The 13,213-nt window shown below is 46.6% G+C and overlaps 1 protein-coding gene across 4 annotated transcripts in view; it reads right to left on the reverse strand.

The window, feature by feature from the left end:
- Positions 1-3,972: 3,972 nt before the first annotated feature.
- Positions 3,973-13,213, reverse strand: part of LOC111142742 (low density lipoprotein receptor class A domain containing 4) — a 431,898-nt gene continuing 422,657 nt past the window's right edge. For all 4 annotated transcript variants that reach the window (XM_022496037.1, XM_022496035.1, XM_022496036.1 and 1 more), the window contains 2 exons: positions 6,744-6,797; positions 3,973-5,508 (listed from right to left, as the gene is read on the reverse strand). In XM_022496037.1, the coding sequence (XP_022351745.1) occupies positions 4,978-5,508; positions 6,744-6,797 (585 nt within the window). In that variant the 3' untranslated portion in view covers positions 3,973-4,977. The remainder of the gene's footprint in view (positions 5,509-6,743; positions 6,798-13,213) is intronic.

The raw sequence follows: 13,213 nt of genomic DNA on the forward strand, positions 1-13,213 counted from the left end.
TTCCTTACAAAAGAGGACAAAGCACATAGGCATTCACAAATTCTATGCCATTTCTGTTAAAATCAGTATCTATACATTATATTACAGTATTAACAATTTTTTGTTCTACCCATTGGGTAGGATATGTGCATAATATATTCAAGTTATATACAGCACCTTACAAATAAAAAGAGAAGACGGACAACTGAAAAAGCACCATTGTAAGTGAGGCACAACAAAGGTGGGAGCAGAGTGCGGTGGTGGGGGGCTCGGTTCCTGGGTCTGCTGAAGTCAGCAAGAGACCCGTGGGGGCTTCAAAGCCACCGGCATGCAGAGTTCTTTGGAACGCCAAGGGCGACGCGACATGCGAGTAGTGCGTCCATTACCCCCCCCCCCCCCCCCCCCCACCCACTGCACACAAACAAGCACACGCGGAGAAAGGGAAGAGGATCAGAGGAAGGCAGCGCTTTCTTAGCAAGGCATTCTGACACACACACACCAGCTTCCCGATGCAGCTGGTCTGGAAAGCAGCAGCAGCAAACGACCGTCTAACCCTGGCAGTCAATTACAAACTTGAACTACGTGAAAGATGCAGTACTTTGGGTAGTAATATCACCTCGGCTGAGATCTTGGTTCCTGAAAAATGTAGGTTATGGCGAGGCAGGAGGATTTTGCAAGGTCCTCGGGCCGGCCTCCGGCAGCTGGCCCAGTGAGGGGAGCCCGCAAAGCCGCCAAGACTAGCTTTTGTGGTTTGGGGCAAAAGCTATTTCTTCATCTGTGACTTTGGTGGGCACTGGTGGACACGGTGTTGCTCACACAGAGGAGGGGAGACGTGCCAGCCCGTCACCCAATCATGTCATTTTATTTAGGTTCACCAAGGCCAAGGTAATCTGGGTGAACATCAGCAGAATGGAGTCTGCATCGGGCCCTTCCACTAGGATTGGGCCCTGGCAGAGAGGGGAAGTAGCCTTGGGGGGCATGTCACCATACAAAGGCTTGGTGCCAAGCATGGGTCTATGTCTTGTTTTAGTCACAGACAAAACCAAAAAGTTAACAAAAACCAAGTGTCCTTCCCAGTTCTTTTTTCCCCCCTTTGCATACTGCTGAGCTTTGGAAATCTGAAGAGAAATGAATGGTATATGAGACAATATGCAGTTAACGGTGCTGCTTTACATAGCAAACTTCTAGCAGGAGTCCCGGCATAGCTAACACCAGACGGAAGCTGTGGGCAAGGAGCACGTGGGGCAGCAGCCCCCAGCCTGGCCCCTGAGGACCCCAGCAGGACCCTTCTACAGGCACCCCTAGTTAGCAAAGCAACTGGATGGATGGTGCAGGAGGGCCCTGTCCAGGGGGGCAAACTCTGCTTCTGAGGGGAAGGCTGTGATTTGACCGGATTCTTCTAGGTCAGAGCAGTTTTCTAGCAGTGCATGCCGTCTGAGATCTTCTCATTCTAATGAACATAGAATAAAGGTGAAGAAGATCAAAGGAAGAAGTTCAGAAGCCTAAGGCATGCTCATCTGTGCACCACATTCCTACGCCAGTGCTTCTGAAGGCCTTTCAGGCTACTATCAGCCCCTGTCCTCTCCGAAGACTTTGAGCTAAAATCAGCAGATAAACGTGAAGTCCTCCTCATGACAAGTCTTTTTAAGTTTTCAATGCTCTCTTCGGCTATCTTGAAATTTCTTGAGGGCTGTGTGTCCACAAGTGTATGTGATGGGGAAGGATGGAGGGCATGCTTGTCAAACTCCTTAACACTAAATTTTGGTCAGGGACACAAAGAACAGAGCAACGTTTACTTAATTACACAGTTTGTTTAGGAAAATCTCATTTGTACTAAGGACTGCTTTGGCGACTGAAGAACACAGACCAAATACACCCCTGAAGACTTTGTTCCTAGAAATGGGATTCAACATACCCTGGTTTTTATGCTCCTGGAAGTCTGGGGACAGCAGCTGGATGTCACAGCTGGTTCCCCGGGAGCACTATCTCCCCACCCACTGTTCCTTTGAACAATGCAATCCTTTAACACCCTTCTGAAATAATAAACCCACCATGGATTGCCTACATCACAGGCTCCCCAGCCAGACCTTCGGATCTCCTAAGCATGTGGGCTTCTTGAAATTTGGGCCCCTGTACAAGCTGCGTCCTCACATCACCCCTTGCCCCTCACCCGGCCAGCAAGGGGGTAATGTGGTGTGAACAAGGCAGCCACACCTTTCAAGAAGCTGTGGATCTAAATCACCTTTTCCCCATGTCAAAGGAAATTGACTATTAATTCAACTCATGACCTTGGCTTTCAAACTAATTCATCACAGAGGTCCAGCCTCAAAGACCATCAAGTCATGGTTTGCTAGGTCTGTGTCTTTAAATAACTATATAACTCAAAGGGCAATTCTCTAGGGTGGCCCAATGGGAGGAACCTCTTTTGAAGGACGATTCAAGTTACTGGAATTAAATAATTGCTTTGCCAAATTATTGTGGACATCTGCAAAACATTCATAAACTTGCAAAGTGACTAAGGAATTTGCCAGTTTCTGACCATAGCTCGTTCTTATAGTAGGTAGGAAAAGGATTATGCAACCATTTTGAGGAAGAGCTACAATATGGCGGGTTCACCACTTTACCAAAATTGCAGGTGAGGTTTGGAATGATGACTAAGCTTCTCCTTTTGCATCTGACGGGACACCTAACCTACCCTGAGCCTCCACCTGTGGGGTCCTGACTGGGTCAGGTGCTAACATTCCCTTGCACGGTGAGGTAAGGTTCATGCCAAGGGGATGCCTAGCTTCCTTAAGCACGGGCCTGTAACGCAGGCAGTGAGCTGAGCCACAGGAGGGCCTAGGGCACAGGAGAGGCAGGCTCTGGGTCTGGGTCTGGGTCCAGGCTCCCAGGGATCTGTCCAGTCTCGGGGTCCCCGAGGCAGCCCCCAGAACAAAATACGTCTCCAAACAGGGTCTGAGGCCTGAGCGGCAACTGCTGTTCATCTTTTCTCTCTCTCCTTTTAAGGAGAGAGATCTGTGGAGGTTACTGTGTGAAATGGATGAGTCTACTGGAGATTCCAATCCTCAAAACAAAACAAAAACCAGCCACCTACTGACTGAGAGAAGTAGCAGAAAGGAGCGACGGACAGGACTTGCCATTCAGAACATTCTCCAGCTCTTAGCCCACAGCACAAAGTCACCTCCCTGAGAAACCACCCCAGAGACCCACAGACAGACACAAACACACATGTGCCAATTCAGCAATGAAAACCGCAGAGATAAGAGTCACTGAGCCATCATTCCAAATTCACTGTTTTACATGCAGAGGCCAAAGGGGACAAGCCCTCCCATGGCCTGGTGCTGGCCAAACCCACAGGCTGCGGCTGTCACACGGGCCAGATGCTGGCTTCCACACAAGGAAGTTACCTACTCTACATAAGAGCAAATGTTTGTAAATATCACGAATAGTGAAGCTGAGACTAGCGATATTTATGAGCTCTCTGGTTGCATTGAACTATGTGTTGTGCTTTTTCTCCTGTGTGCTTCCAGTCACTCCCCCCGCCCTGCACCGTTGGGTAACCATTGGGGGATTGGGGGCTGAGGAAGCTCCCCCCAGAGGCCAGGATGGGTTCTGAGTACCTCCTCCAAGAGCCCAGTGCCACCAGCAGTGATGGGTAGCGTGTGTGGCCCCCGCCATGTGTTCTCACCCGCTCCAGGGGGCCTCCTGCGCGTGAAGATGCCCCTGGGGGCATTGCCTGCACACAGTGGCCAGGTAGGCTGCCCCAGGGGGCCACTGGTGAGAGCCTCTTCCAGAGTCCTGACCAGCCGGCCAGGCCTGAACTGCACTACCTATCTAGAAAAGGAGAGAGAAAACGGAAATACACTGAGAAGTCACATATTTCAACAGTATTAAAAATAACCACCTTGCATTTTAAACAATTTATTGCGTAAAATAATGTATGTATCTGAGTATATTTCATGCTACAGTGAAAAAAAAAAAAAAAACCTCTAAATTACTGAAGAAACTGCTCCGCGGGAGGACGGGCAGGATTGCGTGATACCAGGTACATAAAATGCACATGTCAGGGTCAAAGTTAATCAAATATGCAGCCTAAGACTAGCAAAGGAACTCAGCAAGTCAGAAACGCTGGGATTTAGTCTTTCCTATCTTCCAATCCCAAAGTCTCCAGATGCTTCTGTGATGCACCACTATGTGAGCCAAATTCTTGCAACGGTAATGACCTCCTTGATTTAGGTAAATTGGCATATGTTAGGCTATATCCCCAAACATCTTTTCTCACGTGATTATGGGGAACACTCCGGGTATTCCTTGGGCCTAATAATAATCCACAGGTGAGAAGACAACATACAGAACTTCACATAGAACAGTCCCCTCATATATAAACATTTAGATAGTGCAACTTTTAAAAAACACATCATCACGACACAAATTAACTCCTTGCATTCATCTAACTTCTTCACTTTATACCTTGGCACACAAAACAGGGATTTTCAATCATATTTTTAAAACAAAATAAAAGTTCCACACCTTGGGAGAAAAAGCAAACTGGCCGATACTTCCCCATGATAATATATAATAATGCATCCTTTTTTATCAATTCATTATAAAACGGGCCATTCTGGCCTCTTTCTCTGCAAAGTCTCCTTTCATAATTAAATAAATCAAACACCTCTGTGGGTTTTATTTCATGATATCTTCCAAGCATCCCTTTCTCTGTGTTCCCAAGCCCGCCCTTGGTGAAAACCAGCACCCACCCCGTCCTGACGCCTGTCCCCAAATAAACACTGTTCGCGGTCAGACCGGATGGAAGTTTGTATTATTTCAGTCTAGTCTGCTTGCAATTCCCCTGAAAGGAATCAGAAACAAAGACCACGTTTGCACATTTGGTTTTACTTCGTTGTAGCACGTGAAACCGAACAACAGCGTGCCTGGGGGCGGAGGCAGTGCGGCCCTCCTCCCTCCTTGGTTTCTTCCTCCTCCTGCGCCGTCGCGGGGTCAGACTAGGTTCCCGGGCTTCCTGTCTTTGCCCTGGATGGGCAGCACTGTGCCCCCCGAGCTGTCCTGCTGAAACGGCAGTCTGCTCCCTCTGTGGGCGCCGCTGTGCTGGTGATGGAAGAAAGAGGCGCCCGGATAGTGGCCCATCACCTCGCTGTACGTCGGGGGCGGCCCCTCCATCCTCCCGTTACTGCTGCAGGTGCTGGCACTTATCCCCGAGTTGCTGCTCGGCGGACACGGGCCCCCACTGTACGCGGAAATGTCTATCAAATCGCTGTCGAATATGGTTCGGTTGGGCGGGGCCCTCACAGATTCTCGGTTGAGTTCCCTCTGCTGTTCAGGGTCCCTGAGCTGCAGGGCACAGGGCCCCTGGTAAGGAGGCGGCTCCTCCCCGTCAGATAGAGAGATGGTGGGCGGAAGGTCGATCTCATGCTGCACGTAGGGGTAGGTGGGCTGGAAACGGCTGAACCGGTCCCTCTGGATAAAGGATGGGGCCGTAAACCTGTCCCTGGACCTCGGGGCATACATGATCTGCAAGGGAAGGAGGACAGGGTTGAAGACATCCGTGGCCCAATGACCACGAACCTGAGGGTATCAAGGAAATTCATGCACGGTCTGTGTTCTCAGCAGTTTGAAGACTTTTCACGCAGTCCTCAAAACAGGAAACAATGGGAAACGACTATTTCGGGGGGGGTAGTTTTCTTATTCCTTGTGACTTACACCACTCACTTGGCCAAACTACAGGTAATCTAGGATGGTTCAACAGTGGAGATTGTGGTTAACTGAAAATTTGGGTTTGATGGGAGTTACCGTGAACGCTATGTAAACATTTTCTGCTGGTTCCAGTGGAGTTCAGTAAACAGGAATGAAGCGGAAGAACGCTGTGGGGGTGGCACGGCAGTCCTGTCCACCAGGGGACAGCTCTGGGCCCCCACACCTTCACCTGGAGCGAAAGGACCCCACTACCTGCTCCCTCACCTATGGCTCAGAAGAATGGGGGCCCTCAGAGTTTTCATGTAAATCTAAGTATAATCACAACATATATAGGAGCATGTTGTCCTATCCATCACTTAAGAAAATACAGAACAAGTGAGTTCTTTTTCCTTCTGGTTTCTAGACTTTTCCGGTTGTTTCATTCTGGATGAAAGTTTCCTGTAGTTACTTTTAGTAACTGACATGAAGAACATTTTGTACTCCAAAGTAAATACAATCACAGATTTGTTTTCCCAAAATGAATCCAAGTACTACTGTTCTTACATAATTCTCTCACCTATTCCACCAACCAGATTTCTTCTAGAGGAAAGAGATGTATACAGATATAAAGATCTATATCTCCACTGACTTCTTTCACGCTGTAGTTTTAACTGATAGGCAAATCTATTGTTATTTTAAAAATCATATTATGAAAGTTGGAGAGTTATAAACTTATGAAAGTTTATAAACTATGCCCACATCTACCAAGCCTCATTATTAGCAGCTTATGAAATCAGGTAAAGATCAGTGATTCTCAACCTGATTTCTCTAAGGAGCTTCAGACTAGCACGAATCTTCTCTAGGACATTCTAGAGAAAAACTCCTCCTCACCTTTTTAACCAAAGTTACAGCATATGCCTTGATCGAAATGTGTTATTTCTTAATCTGTGCTGTAATACACTTAGCCTTTCTATCAATGTTGTCGCAGTGGTTATTCCCCTCCTCCCCTCCCCTCACATGGGTGCAATAGCTACCTCCCACAGCCCACCCACCACCCCTACCCAACTCCTTACCTCTGAGGCCCCTGGCCGAGGCCCGGAGCTGTCTGAAGGCCACAGGCGCCCTTCCTGGCAGTGGGGGGACAAGAGACATCACAAGAAAAATTATTAATCTCATGCAACAGCACCCAAAATCAAGGGATCATATTCCTCTTTGACAGCAGCAGACCTGTTTAAAACATAGAGTGACAAAGAACTGGTCCCTTTCACACTGAACACCTGAACAGAGAACTGTGATCACAAGGAAAAGCTGGAAGGTTTTGGTCTCAGCCATAATGGATTGAAAACAGATCTGAAATCAAGTATCTTCCAAACTATACACCTGTGTGTTTGCAATACATTCAAAATGTCCTCAAAAGTGGACACCCGGGTCACCACCCGGATCTGGGTCGGGTCTGGGTGAATCCAAGCTCTTATTTGGAGGCCTGCCCCTCACAATGGGCACTAGCTGCCATGGGCTGGGCGCCAGATAACGCCATTCTGGAACGCAACCAGCTTTGCCCTACAGATAACGCCATTCTGGAATGCAACCAGCTTTGCCCTAAGCAGCAGGAACAGCAGCAGTAGAAGGAAAGCACTACCCAGCCACACTGGTTGGCTTTCAGACCAAAAACTGAGTTTCCCAAAGCCCAAATGCCCTTCAAGTGTCTCGTAACGAATTTCTTCTTGAGTCCATGTACTCATAAGGCAGAGGTAACCGGACATCTTGTTGTTTAATATCTTTTTCAAAAATGTTTGACCAGACCAACGAGGTGATGTGCAAACAGTGTATGTGACTAAGGGTCATTTCTAGCACCATGAATTTGTTTACAAGGCATCTCAGTATGTCATCCCTTTTGAACGGCGATTGTTGGCTATTAGCAAGTGTCTGCTGGGCTATTTATTAGCTTAAGGCCTGTTACTGTGAGAAAGAGAATAAGAACAATTGAGTTGTTCTTGGTGGTGGTGGTGGTGGGAAGAGATGCTTGTATTTTTGGATTCCTAGGAATGTGCACACATGACCTTGTGCCATCACTGAGCCGCCTGAAACCTAAGAACACCCATGAGATGACCTGCCAGGTAAAACACCCCTACGTCTTTGGACGCAAAGGCCAACCCTCTCTTGCTCTCATTTGTAGGCCAGAATTCGAATACAAACACTCTTTTTGCAGCTAAACAGTGTTTGTCCAGTACATACAGCCCGTTCCTAAAATACCCACAGGACTTCATGGAATCAGGGGCAAAAATACGAACAGACCCAGCTGCATTTAGAGGAAGTTGGGGCTTATGGTCTGACTATGAAATTACGTAATGAGCTGTTTTGGCGCCAGCATGGTGACAGGTGACAGAGAGTCCCAAGTAGAATCTAATAAAGCAGCTGACCCGCACCCATGGGCAGTCCTTCACCGGGCCTGGGCAGCTTGCCGGGAGCTTCCACAACTTCCTCTGGGTCAAAGGGAAACATTCAGTATGTTTCGAGGTCATATTGAAAACAGCATAAAAACGAATCCTTGGATACGTCTGTGACTTGTCATTCTACCCCAGCAACCCTTTCTGTCTGTCAGATGAGCTTGGTTCCATTCCTGCCCCTGCACACACTGGCCACCTCCCTGACCTGGGGGACTGACACCAGGCGACAGCCAGAGCAGATGGTTAGCCCAGAGTGAGTCGCCAAAGGGCCACAAATAACAGCACCATGCAAGGTGACCCAGAAGCAGGGGCATGCACATTTTCTGAAGAATGACCATCCTCAATGGTTTTATTTCCCTAGAAATTAGCCAAACTGGGAAACTGCCTAGAAGAGACCACACTTCGTGGTCTGGCTCCTCCCATTACCACTTCTACTTGGTGCTCTGGGACCCTCCTCTGGAGCCTTCTGGAGCCTTTCTCTTGCTGCCTTCAGGGCCACCCTCCCTTCCTGGTCTGTGCCTTTACCCACACTGCCCGAAGCTTGGGGGTGCCTCCAGCTCTGCATTTGGTTAACTGTGGGGAAGTCCACAGACCCTGTCAGGGGCATGTCTCCTCTCGCTGCAGGTTCCCTGGGCCACTCCCTCCCATTCCCCTCCTTACAGGGCCATCCTCATGGGGATAGGTCTACACCACAGCACCTCCTTCCGGGAGATCCAGGACCCAACTGTGGGGGCCTCCTGGATTCCAACGGAATCCCAGTGCTGACCTCTTTGCACTGGCACTCATCAGCTTCTCCTGAAACTTCACATTCCTCTGTCACTCCGGCTCATCTGCTCACCAGGCCACCTCACCCAAGCTCTACCTCCCTCATTGCTATCATCAATATTTTATTTATTTGTTTGTTTGTTTGTTTTTAAATATTTTATTTATTTATTTGTCAGAGAAAGAGAGAGAGTGAGCACAGGCAGAGGGAGAAGCAGGCTTCCCTCTGAGCAGGGAGCCCCATGCGGGGCTCAATCCCAGGACCCTGGGATCGTGACCTGAGTGAAGGCAGACACCCAACTGGCTGAGCCACCCAGGCTCAGTCTCTCCATCATTAATAGTTTAACAACGGCATGGCTTACTTAACAATTCACTAACAACTCCCTGCCCCCTGATTCATTTGTTTCTACAGGACACTTTTTTTTTTTAGGCCTTTCACCCACACAGCACACAGGAGCCCATTAAAACAATGAAATTTACAAGATGCCACGGTGAGAATGGTTAGGGTCAACAGCCCAGAAAGCTGTCATTCTAGTTCTGTGCTGGTACACGGAGAACTGAGACCCAGAAGATGGCCAGAATTCTAGAAAGCTGGATCCCAGCTGATCTGCTGGTTAGGGACCTGCCTCACTCAGGTCCTCATGCCTTAACCTGCTTTGGCCACACGCCATGCTGCCCATCACCAGACTGTCCTCAGTAGCATCGATTCTCACACTGCTGGCAAAGCCTGATTATTCTGGCCCCCCAGATGAGGTGAAATCCTTAGACTATGATCTGAGCCCATGACCAGGGTCCTCCAAGGAGCCTGTACTATCTTTTCAGATAGCTATGCCTAGCTGAACTCAAAGATGTGGGCCCTCTTGTCTGGACCCCTCTGTTTCCTCATCTCCAAACACCAGTGGTAACATTTTCAGGGAGAAGGGGCTCATCATACAGCTGGCATCTACTCAAATGGCAGTATTTCTGGATTCTCATTATGGAACCAATTTTTATCTCAACAGTGAAGTCTCTACTGTTCCTGGTTAATGCTTGTATTATTACATGGTATTATACTTGGAATAAGCTGTGAAATAAGATAATACTTCAAATAGTTCATAGAGATTTGAGCAAAAGGAATAAAATTTTGCCAATATTATTATGCAAGCTTAAAATCTTTCACTTCCCTTACAGCTGTCCCTTGTTAGAACACCCACCAAAAGGAAGGGACGCATGCATTCATTACTTCATCATACTTCTGACCGACTACTTCCTGACAAGGGGTCTTAATCCCAACATATGAGATGATGTGCATAACCGAAAAGGCCCTGTGCCACACCTTCCCATGGGATGGGGGGTGGGGGTAAACAGGGGTGCTGCACGATCCCCAAAGTTAAGCCATCACTCCCCCACCTTGTTCCACTCAAGAAAGCATTCTGGAATGTGAGTTGGCGTGACATTACTCTAAGGATCACTTTGAATCAATTCTAGTTCATTTTTTTAAGGTCTATTATTCTCAAGTTGCTTATGTTGTATCTATTACTAGACCAATTACTTGAGACACACATCAAAACCGAGCAGGACAACACATGGGGGAATGTCACACCTCATCTAGGAAGCTTACAAGAAGGGCCTTCTCTTGGGTCCCTCTCCATATGTGCCCTGCCTTGCGTGTGTGTTTCTTACTCTCTAGTTTTCCGCCTGGAACAAAGTCACTGTAACAAGAAAGGCAATGACTGATTATCTGATGACAACTGAGTAATACCCGGAGAGATGACACAGCTACTGACACAGAACTGTAAGGGCAAGTGAACTCTCAGTTGGGGAAAGCCCTCGGCCACCACTTTTCCATCTGTGACTTGGGCAAGCTTACTTTGTTTCTCCAAGCCTCAGTTTCCTTACTTGCAAAAGGAGCTTGTTCTGAGGCTCAAATATAGCAAGGTACGCAAATTCCTTAGTCCATGCCTTGCACATAAATATTCAGTAAATGGTAGCTCTTACCATTATGGGTAATGGCTACTGGCTGTTTTACACAGCTAAAGTGGGGATAATTTTCAGTTATCACTTCTAAAATAATGAATTCATTGAAATTTCCTCATTTGTTTATTTATAAGACTATTCCAAAGGTGGCATTTTGTCTTTTTCAAAAAAATTGTTTTTGAGTATACCTGACACACAATGTTGCCACTACCTGTCACCAAAGGTGGCATTTAAAAAAAAAAAAAAGATTTTATTTATTTGACAGAGACAGCAAGAGAGGGAACACAAGCAGGGGGAGTGAGAGAGGAAGAAGCAGACTCCCTGCCAAGCAGGGAGCCCAATGTGAGACTCGATCCCGGGACCCTGAGATCATGACCTGAGCCGAAGGCAGATGCTTAACGACTGAGCCACCCAGGCGCTCCACAAAGGTGGCATTTTGGATAGAAACACTAGAAGCATCAGAAGGCTTAAGCAAAGTTGCATTTATCTCAGATTTCTCCAGAACCTTTCTCATAAGGTCGGGAGCTGATTCCTAAGAGGGGCATTACCCAGGAGATCCCTCACAGCAAGTTCTTCTCCACCGCTTCCCACCACTGGGTTTCAGCAGGAGTCCAGGTGCTGCACAGAAGGGCCCACCAGGGCATGATCTCTCTCTGTACTCTTCAGTCATTAGCTCAGCTGACATTAGTTCCTATGGGAACCACCATAGGTCCAGACACCGGCAGAGGCTGCTTATGCCATGCACGGCTCCTTCTGATAGCCTCACGTCAAAGTAGGGAGGCAGAAAACAGAAAGAGTAAGAGCTTATCATGAGAGCTTATCTCTTAGATCTTCTTTTATTTGCTAAAATGAAATCTTTCCTGTGAATGAGTACTTCGCCATTTGTCATTCTTCTGCTAATATAGTCACCGACCAGCGCTCACTCATGTTCAAGCACCTGGAGTCGGGTGACCTATTTCTTCTGAATCTGCAAGGCTGTGGGCAGAATCTGGTCTGCGGAAACATGCCAAGGGAGAGGCTTCCCCTCATGACGGTGTCTTTCAGCCCAGATGCACAAAAAAGCACCCCGAAGCCTGTGGACCACCCTGGGGGGCTGGCTGGTCATCAAGGGGTGCTACTGAGTCTACGTGTTATGGAAAAGGGACACAAGACAGCTCTAAATCTTGTGGGCTTGAAGACAGGTATTTTCAGACTCATTTATACTTAAGAAGTTGCTTTGTATTTTCCTCCTTTCCAACTGTCAATGAACAGTCATACTGATGGAAAAATTTCCTATTGAGTTGAATCTGCTTGACGCTTAAACATCTGCATTGAAGACAAAAATAATCACCTATCTTTCCAACGATTATCTTTATGATGCCAACAATCAAGATGTGCTATTTGCAGACCTAGAACACAATGACTGCATTTTTTTCCCTTTAAATCTGACCATTTGGTACATTTCAGGGGGTGGGTGGTGAGTGGGAAACTGACTTGTCTTCTTTTTACTTTTTTTTTGTGGTAAAATGTACATAATGCAAAATATGCCATCTTAATAATTTAGAAGTGTGTTCTATGGCATTAAGTACACTCACATTTTTGTGCAACTATCACAACCATCCATCTCCAGAACATTTTCATCTTCTCAAACCGAAATGCTGTCCTCATTAAACACTAACTTCCCATTCCTTCCCCTGCTGACCCCCTTGCAACCACCATTCTACTCTCTGTCTCTATGAATTTGACTATTCTAGGTACATTTTATAACTGGAATCATACAACATTTGTCCTTCTGTGGGCAGATAGACTGCTGTATTCTTTTTTCACTTTAATATCTTTATAATATCTTTAAGGTTCCTCAATGTGTCAATATTTCCCTCCTTTTTAAGGTTAGGTTCCATTGTAAATATATGTCATATTTTGTTTATTCATTCATCCATTGATGGATATTTTGGTTGTCTCCACCCTTTGGCTATTGTGAATAAAGGTGCTATCAACAGGGGTTTATAAATACCTCTTTAAAGCTTTGCTTTTAATTATTTTGGGTCTAAAGCCACAAGTGGAACTGCTGGATCATATGGTAATTCTATGGTTAATTTTTTGAGGAACCAAACATACATTTCCTAGCAGCAGTACCACTTTACATTCCCATCAGCAATGCACAGGGTTTCAATTTCTTCCCATCTTCACCAACACTTGTTATTTCCTGGGGTTTTCTGCTAACAGCCATCCCAATGGGTATGATGTGGTGCCTCATTTTGGTTTTGATTTTTGTATAGTATATTAAATCAAGGTTTTCCAGAGAAACAAAACCAATAGGAAACATTGATACATATATACACACAACATATGTATATATTTAATATATGTAATTTAATTTAATGTATATCATATTATAT

The sequence above is a fragment of the Enhydra lutris genome, unplaced genomic scaffold (genome assembly GCF_002288905.1).
Source record: "Enhydra lutris kenyoni isolate GAN:26980312 unplaced genomic scaffold, ASM228890v2 scaffoldscaffold8, whole genome shotgun sequence".
Classification (NCBI taxonomy): domain Eukaryota; kingdom Metazoa; phylum Chordata; class Mammalia; order Carnivora; family Mustelidae; genus Enhydra; species Enhydra lutris.